At 44.8% G+C, this 23226-nt stretch overlaps 1 protein-coding gene across 3 annotated transcripts in view; it reads left to right on the forward strand.

The window, feature by feature from the left end:
* The first annotated feature begins 343 nt into the window (after nt 1-343).
* LOC118302385 (semaphorin-4B) overlaps nt 344-23226 on the forward strand; it is a 50272-nt gene continuing 27389 nt past the window's right edge. Inside the window, exons 1-2 of one of the 3 annotated variants that reach the window (XM_035628461.2) lie at nt 344-588; nt 20054-20489. In XM_035628461.2, coding sequence (XP_035484354.1) covers nt 20369-20489 — 121 coding nt within the window. In that variant the 5' untranslated portion in view covers nt 344-588; nt 20054-20368. Of the gene's footprint in view, nt 589-8592; nt 9056-9995; nt 10111-20053; nt 20490-23226 lie in introns of those variants that run through there. The other 2 variants (XM_035628460.2, XM_035628462.2) reach the window with 2 other exon arrangements.

Genomic DNA, 23226 nt, shown 5'->3' on the forward strand with positions numbered 1-23226 from the left:
ACACACACACACACACACACACACACACACACACAGGTGCGGGCACCATGACGACAAGGCAATGTATGCAGCATGGACACAATCTAAAATCATCCCGTTGGTCTGCTGTAGAGGGAGAATGTACAGTGATGGTGATGCAGACACAAACACAAACACAAACACACACATGCACACACACCTTCCCCCACCAGTAGCCCACCCACTGCAAACGTACCTTACCCTAGTCCATGATGTAATGCTATCAGACCCCTCCTCTGCTGTCTCTCCCTCCCTCCCTCTCTCACACACTCCTCTCTCTCTCCTTTTCCTCATTCTATTGGTGGCTCCCGCTTGCATCTGCTGGATCAGCTCTGTCTCCCTGCACACACACACATACACACATACACACACACACACACACACACACACACACACACACACACAATCATACATACACACATCCTTGCATGCACACACTCACACACACATGCACTCATACACACTGCCACGCTCCCTCTTACACATACACTACCAGGGGGATTCCTCCGCCACTGCAGCCTCCGCTCACTCCACCTTGGCTGCCGTCTTCCGCCGTGGGGGGAAAGCACGGTGAGTCCCTCCCTTCTCTTACATGACAGCAGGCGATTGTGGCTCTCAATATAAGACAAAAGGATGAAAGGACGTTGAGGGTGGCGTACAAACACCAGGAGGCATTGCTGCTGTACTGCAGCCAGGGAGGAGAGGCTCACAGTTAAGTTTGTGTGCTTGGAGTAAGGAAGTGGTGTGCGGTTGCTCAGCTACTACAGATGCCGGTCATCTTGGTGCTGGGTGCCATGGCAATAGAGTGCATTCGGTCAGGGTCGTGGCTCATTGTGTGTCTGTGCTCTAGTGAGATGCTGGATGCTGGAAGACTTGCTGAGGTGCACGTGTGTGTGTGTGTGTGTGTGTGTGTGTGTATAAAATGCGAAATCTGTTTATATGCATAGGTGTGCATGTGCAGCCTGAATTATGAAGCCTAAATATGGTCCAGGGTGTTGTGTCTTTTCCGGTTTCCTCTTTGGAAAATGTCAGTCACCCTGCTTTGAGATAACACTGCAAAGGGAAAACGAGCTGAATCACGTGAATGTTAAACCAAAACTGATGCCGCATTAAGTTCCTGTGGTAGTTTGGTTTGTTCTGACTCCTGCCAGCTGGACAGGGAGGACATATTGGCTGCAATAAAGCCCTGACAGTCTCATTATGTTCATATAGATTGTTCCTGGTGTGTCACTAACAAAACAGGGTGTGTGCATGTGGCATGAACTGTGACATTTGGACAATGGCACCGCTCTCTCCAGTCTCCTCCTCATCTATTATGTGCACGGAGCTCTTTCACTGTAAGGCTCAATGACACAGGGTCTAATAAGAAAAGTAACTCTATTATTGCCATGGCTTTTAATGGCTAAATGACATATTTATGATAATGGAACTGGGCGAAGTCACTGGTGCAGTTTTCTTCCTGTGCTGACGTTGATCACTTTCCATTTTGTGAAGAGTCACACTGCAAACTAATCTTTTATACATCCAGCATGTTGAAATGTTAATATTTCATATGGCTGGTCTACTTCACATGTGGACACTCTCATAACTAATTCATCCAGATGTTTTTCCACTTCTATATTACATAGAGCCAGACATGATTCACTGCTTTTCTATTTCAACATTAATGCCCCAAAAAAAAGGTATCTCCATCTTGTTAAATTGATTAGCACATTGATGGGATCCATTATTTGAGCAAATAAGCCCGGAAAAAAGTGTGATCCATCAGATTTCCACCAGCTCGTTGGCACCAGACCAAACAACATATTTTCCACGCTAGATAATCTGCATGTCATTCTGCAATTAACCAACAAACAAATTAGCTCTGCTATGCCTTTCATCTCGCTCATTATTATCAATGATTGCAGCTCATACCACACACAGAAAGGAAGAAACCATATTTTGGAAGTCAGCTGGCCTTATTCAAATCCTCCGTATTCCCTCGTGGAACTGTGTGCGTGTGCAAATATGTTGGTGGATGTTTTAATCGATGATTAGCACATGAAACAGCTCTTCCTCGGGGCTGTTTGACAAACTCTCTGTCGGCATAAATGGGGCGTAATTAGGATGATGGTCAGACAACAAACTAATAAGCCAAGGGGCTGTGGGGAAGTGCAGTGGAAAGCCACTTCCCATTGGCTGTTAAAGCATTATTTGGGTCCTTAAAAGGTTAGCGTGTGGTCATACTGAGGTAGTTTATTGATTTCTCACTGTTCGGAACCCATTACAGCCGACAACAGACGCTCTGTCTCTCCACTGCCCCAACGGCCCTTTAAAAGAAAGACCAGGAGCTAACGTCGTAGTCACAAAAGGTGCACTTTGTGAACCTGGCACAGAGTGGAAATGTTAATATTGTCCCTGAAGCCGTTATTTGATCGTTCCCCGACCCTGAGAAGTCTCTCTTCTCATCTGTTTTGACGCAAAGTCTGACTTCTGAGCTTTGGAGAAGAGTAGCTGGTGAAACTTCTGTTGGCACAATTTTCACAGTGAGCTACCCCTCACCCGAGGCACTGACGTCAAACATCAACTGAGCCGAACGCGAGCACGCAAACTCACTCGAGATTAAATGGTGAAAGATTGGAAAGGCAAAAAGCAAAAATAGATCAATTCAATCAATATTGCACTGACTCTGCCAACTGTATAACCAATTTGGTTCCTGAAAACAGCACAGGCTTGGATTTACAAACCTCTTCCCTCCGATCTGTTACTGTTTCACTGTGCAGTCCACACACACAGGCTTCCACATGAACCGTGCCAGCTGTGGCTGTCTTGTTTTTAATCAGAAGTTGTGATTGTCTGATAGGTTTTTCCATTTGCTCTAAACAGAGGCACCAAACTGGGTATTCCTGAGAATAAGCATGTGATGATGTGGAGTCTGCTTATGGGGGAAACAGACACACACACACACACACACACACACACACACACACACACACAAACACACACCCTGGAGAGCTGCTCTGGTTCTTCCTTCCTATTCCATAATAACACCGACGTACACTTTCATCCAGAAAATCTCATGCATACTACCTTGGCACAGATATATTTTCTGGCTTCTAAATTTTCTCAGTCAATAAGTTGACTGGACTGAAAGAATAATGAACACTTGCAAAGTGCAGGCCCGTGTGTGTGTGTGTGTGTGTGTGTGTGTGTGTGTGTGCAAATGGACGCAGCTGAGAGCACAGGGACACCAGGCACTGGAAATGATGAACAGAAGGTTAAGAGCAATGGAAATATGGAGGATGATTCTCTCCCATAAGGCAATGTAGTTTGTCTTTTAATTACTAGTATTATTTTTCATAGTCTTCATGGAGTTCATACTTGCTGAAAACCAGGATCGCTAATGTCTTGCTTTGCTGCCCGAGCAGCTGATGGAAATTTCATTCTGTTTTCAATGAGCTGTTTTTCCTTAACATTCCACAAACCTCCACAGAGATCCACTGAAAGTGGAGTTGCTCCACGTTTTGAATTTCTGGTCTCTAATTTCAGGGAAAGAATCACAAAAACCTTAATGGATAAACCTGCCATCAGACCTCAAAAGCACAAAGACAATTTCCTACATTTAATGGTATTCCCCTTTAACCCTGCACCATATTTAATGTCAAGACGAGTAAACTGGTTTCCGCTGAAGATTTCATTATCATTTTTTTCTTCTTTTTTTTAAGATTCAGAAACTCATTAATTCATTTTGCGTGCCTGGAGGCTTTCTTCCTTCCTCCCCCCTCTCACTGTGCAGCTGTGCAGGACCTTCACCTATGCCCTCCTACTGCGGCATCCACAGACGCCCAGCTTCAAAACCCTGAAGAAAAGAGCCAGACAAAGAAAATCTGTGTACTGGGCAAACACACACACACACACGCGCACACACACACACACACACACACACACACACACACACACACACACACACACATACACACCAGTGTCTTCATTTGAACTGCACCACCGTCACTGATGTCACTTCCATCAGCCTCTGGGGGGAAACCACCAAACCACATGATAGGTGCATTCATCTCATGTCATCCTATAGTTATACGTCCTAGAATTCATATTAACACCACACGCCCTTCCCCCGGTGTGTGTGTGCACGGAGGCGGTCAGACTGCAGATATTGGCTCTTAGTCATTATAGAAGATGACCGAGACAGGCACACAGTTCGGCTGACTCTGGGACGTGCACGTGGCATCGAGGGTTCGAGTCCATTTTTCACGTCAGGATCTCGTCGTCTGTCTCCGTGTTCCTCTTTATGTGATTGTGTGCGTTCTTTTTTCTTTTCTTTCTGCAGCCTGACTGTTTACTAACACGAGGAGCAAAAAATGTACCACAGAGCTTATCCACAGACCGGCTGCACACATCATTCTTTCCCTCGGCATCTCCCCCCCCCACCCCCAAGCAGTTCACTACTCCAAACACAAATCAAAGAAGTTGGTCACAACATGCCACCCAGCACTCTGCAGAACCTCGCCGGTAGAATCCTCACAGCTCATTCGTAGTTTCAATCCTCCCGTCTTCAGCTCTCACTATTTTCTATGATAAGCTGTATTGACACGTGAGCAACTGTAACTTTAATTATATACAGGGACAAACTTAAAAAAAACCTAGGTACTCTGAGATGATTGAACATGTCAGGATTGAAAGTAGGAGACATGACATGATCTCCTGTTTAATTTATTTTCCCTGTCACCACGAAAACACAGGGACACTTGTGACGTGTGAGTGCCAGAGAGAGGGAGGGTGGCGGCTGTGAAGCAGCAGGGAAACATAGAAGCCGCCTCTCTGGACTTTGATATGGACATGCGCTATCATCTGTGGTTTTTTAAAAAAAAAGAGGGTGATATTTCCCTCTTCCACACTGTTTCTGTACTGTTTCAGAAATAGTACATGCGTGCAAACATGTCTATTCTCTCGCTTACCTTTAGTGGTATCTAACCATGCAAAACCTTTAAGAAATAGGAAGAAGTAGGAACTATTAGTTTGGTAGAAATTATAGTTCTAATTCCAATGGAGGCCCATGATGATTTTTTTATTTTTTTTATTTTTCTGCAGGGAAGGCAACATGGATGGGTGAGTGAGAAAATATGATGCTCTGTCATTCGGATGAGCTGACTCTGTAAACTGTATCAAGGTCCAAAGCATTTTACCGTGATGGGTTTGACAACCCAAGTTTGCAGACAGATGAACTGCGTTACCTTGGGAATGCAGCAACCATGCAGCAATAATGTACGATGATGTTTTTACATGTGCATAAAAGTTACTGATGTGCTTATTCTGATTACTATCTGGTCCGGGGAATATTGGTTCATGTCAGTTCACCAGGTGTGCGTGAGACGCGTGGCGAGAACTTTGATTTAAAGACATCAAAACAGCAAGTCATTCCTGTCCGTGGTGTGTGACCAACTTGTCAAAACAGACCAAACTCAGGATGATTTATAGAGGAGGCGAACGGGAAACTTTCAGATTGGCGTGCTGCCCATGGCTGGTCGTGATTCATCAGTGTGGAGAGAGAGAGAGAGAGGGTGAGTGGGATGTGGGGACATTTTTCTGGCTGTCGGAGCAGGACAAGGTGAGCACGCTGACATAAGTCGTCGTGTTGTAGGCCGTGCGTGAGGCACCAGCAGAGGGCTGCTCTGACTTCATCACACCGGTCAGGGAGTCGTGAGTTTGACCTTGCTGCATGTCAACAGCTCTCCTTCCTCTCGACCAGACACTTACTCATACAGCACTAAAGAGTTCTGCAGGTATTTGGTCATGAACCAAAGTGGTGGGATAATTGTGACCTGACTGTGGCTCCAGAGGAAAATCTATCAGATCACCAAAGAGAGGAGGATTCCTTCTCTGGGGATCATGGATGTCACAATAGTCACCGTGAGGTATTTCCGTCAGCACTACCTAAGCTGCTTTCCGACGTGCACTGGACATTTTCCTGAACTTTTGGGGCTGCGAGAACGCAAATGTCCGCAAATGTTGCTCCAAATATCATCCAGCACTTTACCTGCCAGAGTCTTTACCTGCGCCGGCCCTCGCCTGAATGTTCCGGAAAATGTCCTGCTGTTGTGAACACGTCTGACCCAGGCAATCCGCTGCCGCGTGCTTCATATCCACAGACCAGATATTCTGGACATCGTCCATAGTGGTGGACCTACCAGCTGACCCACAGTGCCATCCGTAGAGTCACACCGCCAGCATTCTGCAAAACCTATCAACCTCTTCTTGCTTTTACAAGGCCTTCATTTTTCTTGTCTCTGCTGGTAGCTCTAAGAAAAAATCATCATAATAGAATTGACAGACATTCGGGCCTTTCGAGGCTCGAGCAGAAGAAGACAAAACGTTGATATCATTGACATATTGGCTCTGCTTTGAGCTGCTGCTACGTAGGGATTTTGTTGAGTGGGTTAATCCACAAAACATTCAGGGGAGTCTCTAAATCTGGTGTTGTGTATTACTGAAAGGGTCTGTCGTACACTTGACCCCAATAAAAGCGCCGTGGGTGGCTGTGACCTTAATATGAATGGTTGCCGTACAGTGCGTTCGCATGCCACGACAGGGGCATATCAGATCAAGGGTGATGTGGTATATGACGAATCTTAATCTCCCGACACTGCCTTGACTGATGATTTATGTTTTTTCTGAGACAGAGATAATTTCTTTAAAGTGCAAAATAGTCAAAATAATCATGTCATGCTCATTACCAGGGGGTCACTTAATTCTTTGCAAAATGCTTAAGCCAAAGCTGCAGAGCTATTCAGCATCTTGTTGTGGCGCCTTCCGTTTTTTGAGTGCCAATGTCTGAGGACTGTCTGGCACTTTAATTGTGTGTTATCACAATTAAAGTGAAGTAATTTGGTTGTTGTGTTGTTGTGGTAATTTAGAGTTATAATGTTTTTCATCCATTTGTTTTTGGGGGGCACTGCAGAGAGAATAGAAGAGTATTTTTTCTCATCTTTAGAGGATTCCGTGCTGCTGAGTGGTCCATCCACCACCCCCGCTGTTCCGAGCCTGACTTTAGGATAAATTGGAAGATTTTAATCTTCTCAGAAGTAATCCATGATTTAATTTGGGGGATTACTGCGGGCTCGGCAGATAAAGGAGAGCGACTTTGATTTGGCGTCTGTCTATGAGATAAAATAGAGAAATGCATACAGTCAAAATAACGTCACACCTCCCTCTCTGGGGTGGGGGGTGTTGGCCTTTTGTCTTGTGGCACATTCACACAGGACCACTCAGACAGTGACAACGTTTCCAGAATAAAGCGCCAGTGCGTCTCATGATGTACAGCCTCAGGCCTTCATGCGCCTGGTTTGGTGACTGTCATCACATTTCTTGCTGTTGAAAGGCAAAATATCTGACAAACTCGCACATTGTCGCATGTCAGTGAAAACAAGAAGCCGCGGACTAATTATTAATATTATTTTCTCCCCTGCGGGTGTGAAGTTTTGTCTCATGCATGAGAGCTTGATCTGTTGCCCCTCCTTGTCAAGAAAAGAGGATGATGATTTAGTTTGGACGTCCTGAGCTGAGCAGAGGAGGGCAGCCATGCTGCCTTTTGTTTTGGCAGGCTGAATGAGATGACAACAGCCCTCAGTACTTGTTTATTCTTTTCTACTGGTAAAAAAAAAAAGACATTACATGAATGGTTGCGTCCGCTTGTGTTCAGGTCACTGCCGTTGCACATAATCCCCTGTAATTCTCTTTGTGGTGGACTCTGTCAGTTGTCATCCGTTGTGTGACGGCTGCAGGGGAAGAGGAACACTGTGCCAAGACAACAAAGCAAGAAAACTTTCTCTCTCAGCAAAGAAATCTGTCATTGCCTTCTCTCCTCTATTCTCCTCTTCTCTTTGCTTCCCTTCACTTCTCTGTTGGCAGTATTCTGCCAAACATCTAATATATTTGAACCACCTTGTTTTTTAGAGCCTTTAAATGTATTGCTAAGGCAATGCTAGCCTATACATTATTGATGCCCTACTCTTTACCTAACCCCAATTATGTGCAGCTAGCCATATGTTTGTTTGTCCATGATAACAAATTTGGCACCGTTAATGAACTTGTATAGGCTACTTTGGGCTCATATTTTGATGATACATACAACATATATTTATTTATTACATATATTTACATATACCTATATTTCATTTGGAGTAATTCTTATACTTTTTGAATAGTCTAACACAAAACATCTATATAATGCCATTAATGAAATACAAAAACAAACAATGAATAAATAGATTTTCCAATATGAGTTTGACTAATGTCCCAAGATAGTTTGGGGTCCTGTGCTTTATTACAGGAAGAGATGATAGACCTTTTTTCTTTTTTTTTGGGCCACTTTTTGCATGATTAACAATCTCCATTCTTTAATAGGATATTGTTGGTAAACCTCAAAGCGTTTTTGTGATGCAGATGAGTGACAGCAGTGTGCTGCGGGCCCCTCTGCTCCAGGCCCCCGGCTCGGGGCGCAGGCGGGCGGCGTGTGCTGTGGGAGGAGCTTAAGTTTGGAGGCTTGGAAGCGGTGTGTGTGTGTGTGTGTGTGTGTGGTGGAGGAGGAGGCTCGTCTGCAGGCGCACGGAGGCAGAGCTGCCTCACACTAACTAACTAACCGTGTCACGAAGAAGCCGATGTGCACTTTTGAAGGATTAAAATGACATTTCTGATTCATTTTTTTTCGACAATTGTACTTTCCCCAGCGGCTCTGGAGACCTGACCAGTGAATTGAGGCTTTCTGGTTGTTCTTCTTGCCCCGGCGGCAGCTCCGAGGCGGTGGAGTCTTTTCGTGCCTGCTCGGTCTTCTTCTACTTCTTCTTCTTCTTCTTCTTCTTCTTCTACTTCTTCTTCTTCTTCTTCTTCTTCTTCTTCTTCTTCTTCTTCTTCTGCGGATTGTTAAGGTTTTCGACACCTTTTTACAACGAGGAGAACCGAGCAGCTGGACTCCGTTTGGCTACAGTCACACTATGCATGGAGGGAGAAGACACTTTACGCATCGCTCCGGTCCGGCGGCACACACGTAAGTGTTTTACGCAGGCTGGGACTTCACTCCTCCCGCGCGGTGTGCGCCGGTGCTCACGTCGGAGAGCCGCGCGCGTGTCCTCCCGTGCGCGTGCTCACGGCTCCGGCAGTGATTTGCATCATCGTTGTATAAAGCGCTTAGTGAAGGTGGTGGTGATGATGATGATGGTGATGGTGATGGAGGAGGTGCAGGCTGAAGGACCGGCCCGTCGGCCCGGACCATGTGGACGAATCAGCTGCTGTTTTGCATCTGAAGAAACGACACGCGTGTGTTTTTAGACTTGTGTGCTTTATCTTCACCACACTTCGAGAAACCTTTGGTCCAAATCAAGCACACAGGTCAGCAAACACCACGTGGAGCCTTTTGGAATTGATTTCGTCCAACTTCTTTAACGTTTGCTTCCTGTCTGTTCCCTTCCAAATAGTCGCCTCTTCTTATCTGTGTTGTCCTGTTGACATATCTCCCATATTCATCATTCTATTTCTAGTAAACTAACAGTCCCCCCCCTGTATTCACAAGGAGGAGTGAGAGTGAATTTGCACTTTATCCTGAGCTGATGGAGCAGATCTGGAGGAATCCGTCCCGAGCCACAGCGCATAGTTCACTGTGTTTACACGGGTCTGCTTTGCCTTGCTGTGTGAATGACCAGTGGAGCAGTCTTTCCCCTCCAGGCCTCTGCTGTTCCTCTCCTCCCCTTTTCCAGTATGTGATGGTTCATCAATAACACTAATAACACCTGATAGTCCCATGCTCCGTTGCTGTAAACAAAGCTGCAGAACCTCCTCCAGTCCAGAGGCACATGCAAAAGCATCTTGACGCCCCTCTCCCCACCATCCTCCCTCTCTTTTTCTCTGAAACACACACACACATTATGCACCCACCCACACAATCACACACACACTCAAAACAAACACACAGGCTCCACCCAGCACTCCACCCACTGTAACAACTTCAGAGGACTGGTCAGCATGTGGAGAGGCCGTGGTACAGAGCTGGAAGGGAAGTGGAAACCAGGGAGGGGGAGACACTCTGATGCTTTTAACTCCCGAAAGGTTAGTGATATGCCATAAAGTGTCCAGAGGGACTGGAGGAGATCAGTGCAAGCTGATGGGACATGCGCAACTAGAGTCCCTAGTGCGCCTTCGCATATTGTGCTGAGACGTGGGAAACGGACGTTCCATTGGGCTGAAGCCATATTGTACCCAGCGACGGGGGAAGGCGCGGGGCCAGCATCGCTGTCTTTTCACCCGCCGAGTTCAGTTTGTGCACGGGATTTCAAAAAAAGAAAGGGTCTGTTGCCAGTCCCAAATAAAGAGAAGAGAAATGTGTGAAAATTCTGTGCGGATGTTGTTTGTTTGGGAGTTTTTTTTCCCAGCAGATTGAATATTTGTCAGTGAAGGCACATCAGTTCGAGGGACCTGTGAGAACTCTCGTTGCGTCAATGCAAACTCAACTGTGAGAGTTCACACGTCGCCTTTTACACATGGGCAAAGAGATTTTATGGTTCACATTTGCATTCTCTGAACCCCTGTTTGCAGACTGTCTCTGTCGTGTCTGCGCATAGCTGTGTCTGCCAGTCACGGGGGCCATTCATATTCAGTATGACCTGCAGGCCCCGTGGAAACGCTGGCCAGGCCCTGCAGGGGTCGAGGCGTCGGGCCAAAGAAAGGAGTGCTCTGGGGGCAGGTGATGTTCCTTTGAGGCCATGCTAATTAGCCTTAACATTCGCCTTCCTAATTTGACTCCCCGACTATCCCCTGCTGCACCCTGACATTACTCTCAGAAACAATCGTGATTTAGGATCAAAAACATCTGTTTTTGACACGTGCATTTGAACCTCTCATACCAGAGTGACTGGTCATGCTTGGTCAACCCCAATCTGTCACTGTTATCCCACACATAACACAGAATTACATCAGTGCTTATAGACAAACTGGAAAGATTTTTTTTTTAATTTACAGAATATCTATGGAGATAATATATAGCGTTTTATATATTTTATATATATTATTTATAGACTTTCCTATTGTCACCATAGGAATGTTATTTCCAAAGGTTTTTACAGTGTAATGGTTTTCAAGTAAGTGTGAGATTGAGCAGAGACATAATGGTTGAGAAGACCAGAATATCTTCTGTAAACTTAGATTTGTGCTATAATATTTACGTCATAAACCTGTAAGTGTTATAGAAAGTCGGCTTCACACACCCATGATACAGCTGGACAGTGACAAATCCAGGTTTGACTTTTCAAAACCAGGTTGGATACCACACATGGACCCATTCAGGTTTATTGGAAATGCAGGTTAACATTCACTTCACTGTGTCTGTCTGACAAGTGTTTTAAGTTTGTGTCCTCTGCATGGACCTGACCAGAGGTGGCTTGTCTTGGTTTGGAAATCTAATGTGTTCCTCTGCATAGAGAGAGAAATTAAGGTCTTCTCCTTTTTCCTTATCTTGTTTTGAAAGAAGCGGAGAGAAGAAGATAAACTGTGACTTTGTAATGGAAAACAGACTTTCCGTGCGCCTGTGTTTTTCCTGTTGAATCCACTGATAACCACATCTTCTGTTTCCGTGGGGACGATCTCCACACAGTGAAGGTGTTTTGATATTGTCTCGAGATTAGGTATGTACATGGGAAATTTCCAAGTGGGACCCTACGTGTCTTACATGTGGCATGTGAGACTTATAAGGAACTTGCAGTCAAATAAAAAGTGCTGCATTGCTACAAGCAGATAGAGATGCTGTTGTTAATGCTATAGTTTAATTCCTTTTATGGGTCACTACAAGGTTGTTTTGATTTTTGTGCAGACAAACCATTGGTATTACAGAATCTATGAAAATCATTAATATTTCAAATGCAAGAGAGTATTGTACATTTTTCTTTAGACCAAAGGAAGGTAGTGTAATTTTTCTGGAGAACATCATTATTTTTTTCCGTAACCTTTTTTTAGTGTGAAGGAAAAAGTTTAGGCCTTTCCCACCCAGATCATTTGTAACAGTCCTTTGCTCATGAAAAATAGGCCAATTTTGTCTTCTACTGCAGTTTGAGTGGAAATCAATTCATCGTAATGTTGGCAGTCTTTGTAATCATTTCCAATTACTTCCCTACTGAACTGTTAGAGTTGAATAAATTCATTATGACCCCGTTCCTCGCGGGCCCCACGCATCAGCTATTATCGGCGGGATCGTTGCCAGGGGAGACCACACTGTGGACTTACTGCTTCCTTTATTGGCGGCAACTGCTCGCGGAGACAAAGACGGAGCCCCTACCTGGCGGTAAACAAAGCAGAAGTGCTACAGCTGTTCCTTTTGAAGTCGACATGTTTGCCGAGCGTAAACAGCCGCCTGCCTTGAAGAGGCAAAACCCGACGAACAACTCAGACCAACTCTGTCATGTCTTCTGCTTGGGATGAGTAATGTGAACACTTCTGTGGTCAAGGCTGCGATGCGTTTACCGGCGTTCGTACTTGAACGCGCTGTGACCGCGGCGTCGGTCCAACGAGGGGAAGCCCGACACAGAAGATCGTCATCTGATATGCTTTTAAATCCCGTTGCCCTGCTTGTCGAATCCTGTAAGGATTGAGTCCTCACGTCAGTTAAACTGCGGGGATTAATCGTGCCCCCCCCCCTTCCAACTAGATGTTTAAGTCATGAGATGAATAACCTACTAGTCTTTGGATTTGATGGCTTAATTAGCGGATGAACTGTGATGCTAACACAGCGTGGTCCAGAGCTCACAAAGGCCTCTATTGTGTGATCGTATGGCTCTAAATCTTCGACTCTGCTTGGTCACACCACACACTTTGTTCACGGTGTTGACTGACTTCGTCCACCCAGCCGAGACGTAGTGTGTTGTGGCCATTCGCAGTTTTGATAGCAATTGTTCCCTATCAGTCACAAGGAGACACGAGGAGCCAGGAAATAAATGAAACGACTCCTTTTGTTTGTCTTCGGCCAATCATTCATTTGCATCCTGTCATTCTGCAGAGCCCTGAGGAAGGGGAAACTTCAATTCCTTCGTCTGTTTTTGTCGTGGTGTCCAATCCCGAGGCAAAATGTCCGACTCTAAACATGATCACTTCCTGATTCATCATCGGTCCAAATGGATTGAAGTTAGTTTTTCAACCCAGAAGCACATAATAAACAAAACGAGATTAGTGGAATCTATTTTCCAGTCAGTTTGCAGTCCAGTAGCAATTATTTTAAAAACCAGTAAAGTGATTTCCTCCGGAGTCGCTCGCACATCTCCAAAGGTTCCCACAGCTGCTCTAACCAGACTGTGATCTAGTGGAAGTCTGGGAAATGATGCCTCCCATCACACTGCGCCCTGATTGACATGCTCTGCTCATTATTGACGCTTTGCAAATTTTTGAAGAAGCGATCTCCCACTGTTCCCCGTCAGGGTTGAATAATTTGCGGCGAGGGCAAGTCTGTATCAGAGGGAATAGGGTGACCCCAACTCTCCTTTAAGTACTTATCTCCTCTGCCAGTTGTGCTTCACTCACCCGTCTGAAATGATAATTGCTCTTTCCTGAACGGGAAAAGCTGAGCAGTGTGTACTCTGTAATGTAAAATTCTTCAGATCACATTTGTGCTCATAGGATTGCACTCTGACGTGTCACTCTCTGCTCCTCCTTCCAACACTGTGTGGATTGAGCATGTTGGGATGGATGTCACGGAGACACCAGTCCTGTTGCTAACCTAAAAAGTACCATAGAGGAATGTAAAGTCTGAGGTCGTCGCTGCATTTTAATGAACACCTTTGACTGCGAGGCACGGACAGGATGGGATCACGGACACAGTGCAAGTACTGTAGTTAAACAATTAACACAGATCTGTCTGGAAGCTTAGGGTCATGCAAAGCCAATTACGGCATATTCGGTGCCCAGCCTTGGCCCTGATCACCAGGGGAGAAGGAGGCTTGATGCAAAGAGGCAGATTAGCCAGTGAGTGTGATTGTATGGACTTTACTAACTTCATTATGAGGAGATTAAAACATGGACATCAGGACATTTAGTCCGGTGCACCTTCTTCTCTCTTTTTTTTCAAAACTTTTTTTTTTTTTTTTTTTTAATTGTTTGAAAATGATCATCAATGCATCAGGGGAGCACCACAGCAGGATGCATTACAACCAGTCATCAATAGAAACAGGACTCTGTGAATAATTAATAATACTTGCAGGGGAAAGTCTCTCTGGGATCATGAGAATAAATAATTAAGCACTAAATCTCAAAGGTATGCAGAAGTGCATTCAGGGGTTGATCATTTAAAATGATCAGACAATGTCATTTTTATTTGCATCAAAATACTTTTTACGTCTCTCAGTAGCTTCTGATATCTTCCAACAAGCAGTGGATGTAATATTAAGTAAATCGCTCATTTTCTTTTTCACAGTCATTGCGACCCATTGGAAAGTGATCCAGTGTTCTACTCTCTTGCAGCTTATATTGTCAGCTACTTGCTATCATTAAGAAAAAACTCATTTGCATAGAGGAAAGAGGGATATGTTAAATCAATGTTGACTGATTTAGCAGTCAGATCTGTTTCCTTTTTTGTGCCATTTGTACAAATTTATCTCTTTGAGGAAGTTTGCCTTCAGGCAATGGGATCCTGACTCTTCAGTGTGCAGCTGTTCCATATTACAGACCTATAAGTCGGCGCTTGCGTCACGGTTTGATTTTACCCCGAGTCAGAATCTCTTCTGTTGTGTACTGACACAGAGGCCTCGGTTTCAGAGCCAAGAGAAAATCGCGTTAGAAATGATATTGAAGAGACAATATGACAACGTTTTCCTCTGTGTGTGTGCGTGTTTTCTTACAAACTCTAACCTGTGTGTGAAAGCAGATATCAAGCTGCTTTTGCTATAAAAAAATAATCTTCTTAAAATGTTTACATTTAATCAGCATTTCATTTCCGGCGTTGTAGGGATTTCCTCAAAAGAAGCAAAAACAAAACAATATCTTGATGGAAAGATGTTTTTCCAGGACCTGCCTTGTGTGCAGCTTGTTATGAGTTATGACGATGTGGTCCATATTAAAAACTACTAGGAGGCTGCTGTGAGAGGATATCCTGGAGATTTGCCCCTGATAGACGCGTTACCCATAAGCCGCTTGACATTCCTCAGAAAGCAATTAGCCGTTTTAGCACTTCTAGATAAACTTGAGATTTCAGCCATATCACATAGTGTAGTCTTCCTGTTTTTAAAATGTTTTTCAATTCCTTTCAAAGCTTTTTCCCACAGTTATTGGCCTGACGGCATTAGACCGGTACAGTGACCAGCGTCAAACACAGGCAAAGTAATTCACATGCTGGAAAATGATGTTAGAAGTCATGGTGGACAGGGAGCCTGGTCTGATTTTCTATTCTGTCCTGTAGTTTACAGTCAGTGACGTAGATTACTCCTCATTTGTCTCGCATCTTTCTCACTGAGCTCCCTCTACCCAGACATGCTGATTCATGCATTGACGTTGTGTTAACGCACTGAGTCACTGTGATGATGAATTCACTATGAGCTCTGCCAGCTTAGTAAAACAATTGCTGCTGCCTCGACTGCTATTGGGGCCTTTTACAGTTTATTTTTAACCCAGTCTTGATTTATTTAGGAGACCTCTTCCATGGTGCTGGGAACAGTCTGCTCAGTTGATACTTTCGCCTTTACTCCCTCCCCCTGTCTCATACGCAGATGGGCTGGACGAGAGCAAGTGTGGTACCCCGTGTACACACAATGTACCATACACGATGCTGTAACTTCCAACCCTGACATGGGGACTTCACTGAGGATTCAAACAGACTGATGTCAAAAATCTAACAGGGCCTTTATTTGATCGAAATCATCTATATACTGGTTATTTATCAGATGGACTGAATTGTCTTCAAGATTAGTTGGCAGTAAAGTAAACTTCAACTAGTGTTTCCAAATTTCCATTGTCGGTATACAATCATGAGAGTTTTGCTGGAGTTGAGGTGCGCTCGGGTACCTAGTGGCTAAAAGCTGCTGGTGGCTGGACTGCGACTAAAAACTCTGTGACTCGTTGGCCATGTAATCTTTTGAGTAATTGCTTACAATCTTCAAGGACTGCTTTTGATATATAATTCACCAGTAATTCCATCCAAACTGTGCAAAAGCTCAATCTGGGACAACTAAATATTATCATGAACATACTTAAGATGAAAGACAACGGTAGTCAGTCAATCATTTGATAGTCAACCATTGATTTTTATGTTTGGGGGGTTGTATTGACTCCCTCCACCCCATTCCCCTGCTTTAAAGCAATCATGCACTGCCCACTCAGCTAAGCAGACTGCAATAAGTGTGAATTATAATGACAGACACAGCATGGAGTCTCTGCCTTGTCAGTCACCTACTGAGGTCCTTTATGTCCAACATAATGGCTCCATAAATCCTCCTGAATACTCATCTAGACCAAAGGGGCCATGTTGTTTTTAGGGTCGAAGATGAACAAAAAACCCCCAAACCTTTCAATTTATTCCAAGACAAAATTGGTTATCTGGCCTTGTGAAAAGGATTAGTTTTTGGATGTTTCAGATTTGATTGCAGACGGGCGTTTAAACTCAAATGCTTTCATTTCACCTTGGTCTAAGATGCACTTTTAATACTGTTAATGGATTAGACTGTGGCCTTATCTAGCCCCATGTCAATATCTGTGATTGTTCTCTCATCACAGGATCCTGCCTGGCTGCTGATTTTCTTCATAAGTGCCTTGTTCTCAGACTTAAACTCACTTTTAAGAGATGAGTTACCGGGAGCTGGTCGTCAAGAGCAAAGCCTATAGTCGTTTACACAACGCTGGCCAAGTGGTTAGCGTTCTCGCTGCTCCCTGTCCAGTGAACTTGCCGTGACCCGGCAGAGTGCATCGTCCTCTGTATCCGGCACATCCTTTGTCTCCCTCAACAGATGCAGGTATTAATAGGGATCCTCTGGGTTGGGGGGCTCGAAAGGTTAATGAATCTGTAGCCTCAAGCAATATGGTACCAGATTCTTCCTTCGTGGATACAAGGAGCAGCAGACCCTCTCCTAGACAAGCAGATGGGTCTTGTGGCACTGACCATAGTGGGTCGTCTGTACCAGCGAAAAGAGCTCTAAACCTGTAAATCCTGCAACTGTTGATTCTAATAAGATCACTTTCTTTGCCAGAGTACTCGCTGTCAAATATGATTAAATGCTTATTAAATATTTCATATTTTTTCTTCAGATCCATGCTTCATTGGTCTTTAGAATGGATTAAGACACCATGATTACTAAAATACATGTACTTGTGACATGGTTGTCAGGCCAAAAATATTTAATTTGTAGTAGTATTGCATCAGTTTACTTGCCCTGCTTGCCCTCGCTCAGCCTGCACACGCCCCCTGGATTTTGGAACATCCGTCTTTTCCTCCTCAGGTGCTGGCGTCAGTTATATGAATATTTAGGCATCACACCCAGGAGTCATCCTGTTGTTGGATTCCCCAAATATCTTTAGTTTCCCAGTCTGCTGCAGGGAACTCTTTATATTGACAGAACTAATGTACAACTGAATACCTCAACTTTTTGTTTCATTGGCCCAATGTTTCTGTGAGGAGGAGGGCTAAGGGAATTTTCCTTAGCCGGCATACATGTAACTACAAAAACTAGGATTTATCAGGTAACAACTGTCAAAGTCATATGACATTAAGAAAAAGTTTTACAATGGAGGCGCAACTTAAATTCGTGGACGGATGATTTGGTTTATACAAGTTACCTCACCATTTGTACTTGGATACAGTAGAATTGGCAAAGTACTAAGGATGATTTATATGGTAATTTGGACCAAACCATGAAAACCAAATGTGGCATTTATCCAGGCCTCTGTTAAGTTAAGCACCTCTTACCAGGATATCATGTTCGTGCTATAGTGACCACCAAAGTCATTTTGTTGCCAAACTGCTTTTTGGGGCACTGAAAGGTCAATGTGTTGAGATACTGCCCAACAGAATTAGCCGACAAGAATTTGTCATTCACAGAAAACCCTCCCTAACAGCACCTGTCTCTTTTCATTAAAATTTGAAAGGCCTCTGGAGTTGCATAAGGACATGCCCTGGGCTGCCACGCATGTTGTTGTAGTCTCAGCAGGCATGAGAGGGACAAGGGGAGGAGGAAGATGTTACAGGAACATGGGTCGATTTTTTTTTTGAAGCCTCCCGTGACTCAGCAGTCACTGGAGCAGTTGGAACCAGAACAGGAAGGTAGTGAAGCAAAAAGTGACACATACAGGTTGGTTCACTGCTCGAGGACCTGGCAATGGTCAGAGACGAGGGTGTGACAGCGAGACACGAATGCAAAGATAACAGGAAAAAAGGGGCACCAATGTTTTATTCTGTGTTGCCATGCCAGAGGTGAGACGGATGACCTGCCAGCTACCCTGCAAAAAACCCTTCCCAGTAAGAGACAGTGTTGTAAACCTGTTTATGCTGCATATTGTTGTAGTTGAACATGGTTTACCAGAAGTTTAAAGCGGTCCACCCCAGCAGGGCTCCGTCTCACCAGACAAGCAGGGGCCACTCGCTGACCCCCGCTTGTCATGTGCTGTTGTTGGATTTATTAGCTACCGTAAATATTTGAAAGAGGCCCCGTGGGAGTTGTTGCAGTGAAGCAGGCTCCCGACCAGAAACGCCATGTGCTCTCCTGTGTTTACTTTATCAACGTCACCACGTATGTGGGAGCCCGGGGCGAGACGTGCAGCGCTGTCAGCCGAACAAGGAGTAGTGGGTTGTGTTCCATCGCAGGAGGAGGCCCTGTGTGTTTTCACGGAATTCACAGTCTGTGCTTATTTGGGATCCTGGTGACTTTGTAATATGTGACCGTTAAGTAAGTGTTTCTGCAGCATTTTGAGTTAAACATGGACTATGTTTTCAACTTAAGATGCTCCAGCTCAGCTGTTTGCGGAGACAATAACTGAGGTGGAAAATGAGTGAATATTGACACAAATTTTTGCCTGGTGGCTAAAACCATCTCCACGCTCCAAGTGGATGCTCACACGGATAGTGTGTGGATGTGAGCAGCTGTTTGCGAACAGCCTCTGGTCCTTGTTGTGTTCACAGTTGCTGGTTTTATGTTCATTATTAAGTTTCAAAAAAGGCTACAATGTTTATGTCCCTGTATTTCTTTTTTAGCAAAAAAGGAAGACGCAGATGGGAAGTGTTTTCCAAGAAAGCTGACCCCCTACTAAATAAAAAAACAACTCGGCATATATATCTTCATAACAGGCACATTATCTGCACACTCGCACTGAAGCCAATAAGAGTCAGAGTCAAGTTCATTGCGCCGCTTTGAAACAAATTACAGAGTCGTCTTGGGAGTCACTGTTCTTTCATTTCCCCACATAGCCGCAAAATTAGAGCCAGGCTCCCATACTATCGTCTCCACGATCTCTTACCAATTGTTGATGATAGCATAATTAAATATAGGCATTAAAACAAAATCAAACGGGCGCTTTATCGCACAAAGAAACTCTGCGGGCTGCAGTGCAAACAGGGAATCAGACATTCACTTCAATCATAAAGTTTCGAAACCCTTCAAGCCATACCATGTGATGAATGTGTTTACGTCAGCTGGCTGCTGGTCCGAATGACCCGTGAGCCAAGTTTTTCTTTGGCAGTGTGATGACAGTAAACGCTTTTTAGCACAAATAGTTGTTTTTGTCATCAGGGCTCACGCTGGAGCCACCGGCGTGCCACAGCTAAATACTGAAGTGTCAGGAGGACTGAGAGATGAGGCGGGTCATCTTTAAGCGAGAACTGAAAAAGGCAACTCCTGTTTGCTGTAAAATCCACAGCGTCCTCCGGATGAACCCGGAGCCACGAGTATCAGCTCTTTTGCTTTTGCAGTTGTTGGTTATTGCGTTAGAAGTTTGATATGGATCTGTTATTCAACCTTGTGTTTCATCTTTCATTTTTTTATGACTTGTTTTTGGATCAAACCTAAAGACACGGCTTCTCTCTCCTCTCTCTCCGCAGATGACTTCTACAACGTGGCCACTGGTCGGAGCTTAGCGCTGATCCATCGAAAGAGGACTACGAGTGGATGAAAACAAGCAGCCTTCAATCCAGAAAAGATTCCTCCTCTCTGCGATAAGAGTCGACTAACCGCGTGTAAGGACCACTGGGAGTACAAGAAACAAGTCAAGGACACGTTCACTCCCCCCCCCCCCCCCAGCCTGCATGAAGATGAGTGAAAAAACGATCCTCTTCAGTCGAGGAGCCTAATGAATACCAAGGAATCTTGAAAAAACAAGCAGTAAGAGTAAGTCTGTGCGAGAGGATCCAGCAACCATGTGGACATTAGCTCTGACTGTCCACTCGCTTCTCGCTGCTGCACTGCTATTGGCTAGCTACTTCCAATCAGCGATGGCCACCGAGGAGGATGTCACGCCGCGCATCAGTTTCCGACACAGTAAGTCAATACCCGTCACTCTTTTGTCAGGAATTTGCAAACATCGCTCGAAACATGACATTCAAATATGATGACAGTTTCAGAAAAATAATCAATGGCCTCAGCACAGTGTCGTATACGTCGCGATCAACTGCACAATTGTGATCACTTTCCATTGGTTGGTGTTTAAAATGAAGCAGCCTGAAAAAGAAAGTCATCCATGGAATGTGGTTTTTACCCTAAATTTCAGCAGAGAAATCCGCTGCAGCATTTGTAATTTCAGTGGCCGGCTAGAATTGAGAAGCCTACTTTTGTCTGTGTCCCTCTGAATTCAAGGATCCATTATTTAAAATACAATTGTGTTATTTGAGGGCTAAATCTGCCACCGTTTCCCCATGTGCCGTGCAAGAATGTGATGCTTGCAGGTGCAGCAATAATAACTAAGGGGACTGGGTCTGGCCGAAATAGCGATTCCACACAAAAAACATAATTGAGGTCAACGTTGAAGAAATGCAACAAACACAGCTGTGTGCAGTGTGTAGTGAAGCAGCCATTGCGACAGTGTATTCGCAGATACACAAGTGCCCGCAGGCCCCGGTGAACACACGGCAATTTGAAGACTACAAACACCACTTCTCATAAGTACAGGCAATTATTGGAATATTGTGGTCACTTTGTCACAATTTTGAGCTGTTTTTTTGTTGTTGTTTCGACACCCCGAGCCGTCACGGGATGTGCAGTATGTGCGGCAGACAAATAACATATAAGTACCAAAAAGTGCGACAGCTTGGGGCCACACCAACCGTTGTACCGTCTGGTGTCGTGCCTTCAAAATCACTCGGCTCCTCCTCCCTTTTCGCTCCTAATTGACCTTTTTGGTAATGTTCAGCTCGGTGCAACAATGGACCTCACAAATACAAACCTCCCGCTGAATCGACTGACTGAATGGACGACCTTTTTTCCCACCTGAATTCATCTTTGCCCGTAGTTAGTCACCACACGCTGCAGCGCTCGTCTTTATTATAATGGCCGTGGATTAGGCTTTTATAATGTAAAAGCAACTCCGCTGTTTCCCTCTCTTTGTTTAACTGGCAGCTTTTTTGGTGATTGATCGATGTATAAGGGGAGCTCATGACAAATGGAGGAGAGGGGAAATCGGCCTGCTGTTTGGCACTCGGGGGGGAAATTGACTGCTTTTCAGGGACGCGTCACTAAGCACTTAGTTAACATCCTGTGTCCTAGCTGTAAGAAAAGCACTGTTTATCATGATGATTCTTGAAATAAGCTCTCCACTTCCTACAGTGTTTTTAAAAAGAAATTCCTCCTGTCCTCGGGACTGTTTGTCAGAACTGTTCATACCGGCAATCAGGATAAGATGGATGTAGGGGTGTTTTGGCTGCTGTCAACCCTACCTGTCTCCCTCCCTCTGAAAACAACAGCCCGATGTTCCCTTCACTCCTCGGCCCAACGCGCTGAAGCCCACATGCACCATCTCACATTGGCGTTGCTCGTCATACCCAAGAACAAACCTTTCACATGCTGGAGCCATTGAACTTTGTTTTTCTCAAAGAACTAAATGGATTAAGTTGGCCCAAAGCCGGCTCCAGGCAACTAAGTGTTTAGCAAAACACTGATGTTTTTCTTCCCCCTGCTCACTTTGCTGTTCGCCATTGAGCGTCCCTGATCTAAAATTCATGATTGAGATCACTGCAGCTTGAGAGCAGAAGTAGTAGTGTGGCACAGCATGCTCTTCAGCTGATGATATGGTGTCGAAAATCCTACTTAGGCGTCGCTGACACTGATAGTGACCTGTTTTCATGAAGAATACAGCTCAATGTTATACATATAAACTAGCCTCTGCTCTGTGTACACACACACAAACACACAACTGATATGAAAGCAGGTCACCATTCTTCTTTCTATAGTCTGCAAGGAAACGAGGACCTGAGCTGGTTCCTCGAGAGATCGAGAGGACTCTTTCCTCAACACAACCTTTATTCCTGGACCGGCGTCCCTTTTCTCTTTGCCCGTCTTCCCTCTCCTCTCGCTCCTTCCTTCTCCCCTAATGAGCAGGCTAATCTCTCGTGTGCAATGAGTGGAGGTTTTTGTGGTCGCTGTAGTGGGAGAGCTCGTCTGTTTTTCATTATGGCTCTTGTGCAGAGAGGCAGCACAAAGGATCATGGGACTTGAAGCAGCGAGCATTGGTTAGGCATGCGGCATGTATATCTGTTAGTTATCAGAAACTACCCACGCCGGATGTTGAGATGTGCCCAGGAGATTATTTGTCTTACTTCATTTCTCTTTGACTGTGAGCAAGTGAAGGAGTTGTTCAGATTCAGCACTTAATAAGAACACGTTACACTAATGAGCTGGGGAGAGTGTTTGGCCAGTGCACTTTTAGTGTTTTTCCAGTTTAAAGATTTGACCCAAAAGCATGAACTGTAATGTATGTCTCCCCGTTGTCGCTGTGAATAAAGATGCCTTTTTTCCTTCTGCCTTGCAGAGAGTTTGATGGGGAGAAACAATGGCTCTCTCACATCTGCCTGTTCGGTAAAAAGCAAAATGCCCCTTTAAGCCGAGCTATTGAGCACGCTGTGAATGCTCAGTGTACACAGTGTCCTTTCCAGTTTACGTTTGGTTTATGTTCGCCGAATATTGTGCGCTCTCTCTCATGCATGCTAATCCGGTGACCTTGGCAGTGTGTGGATTGCAGTGCAGAAAACAGAGGAGGGGCAGCGAGAGGGGGGGGGGGGGGGGG

Source organism: Scophthalmus maximus, chromosome 4, assembly GCF_022379125.1.
Source record: "Scophthalmus maximus strain ysfricsl-2021 chromosome 4, ASM2237912v1, whole genome shotgun sequence".
In the NCBI taxonomy this organism is placed as follows: domain Eukaryota; kingdom Metazoa; phylum Chordata; class Actinopteri; order Pleuronectiformes; family Scophthalmidae; genus Scophthalmus; species Scophthalmus maximus.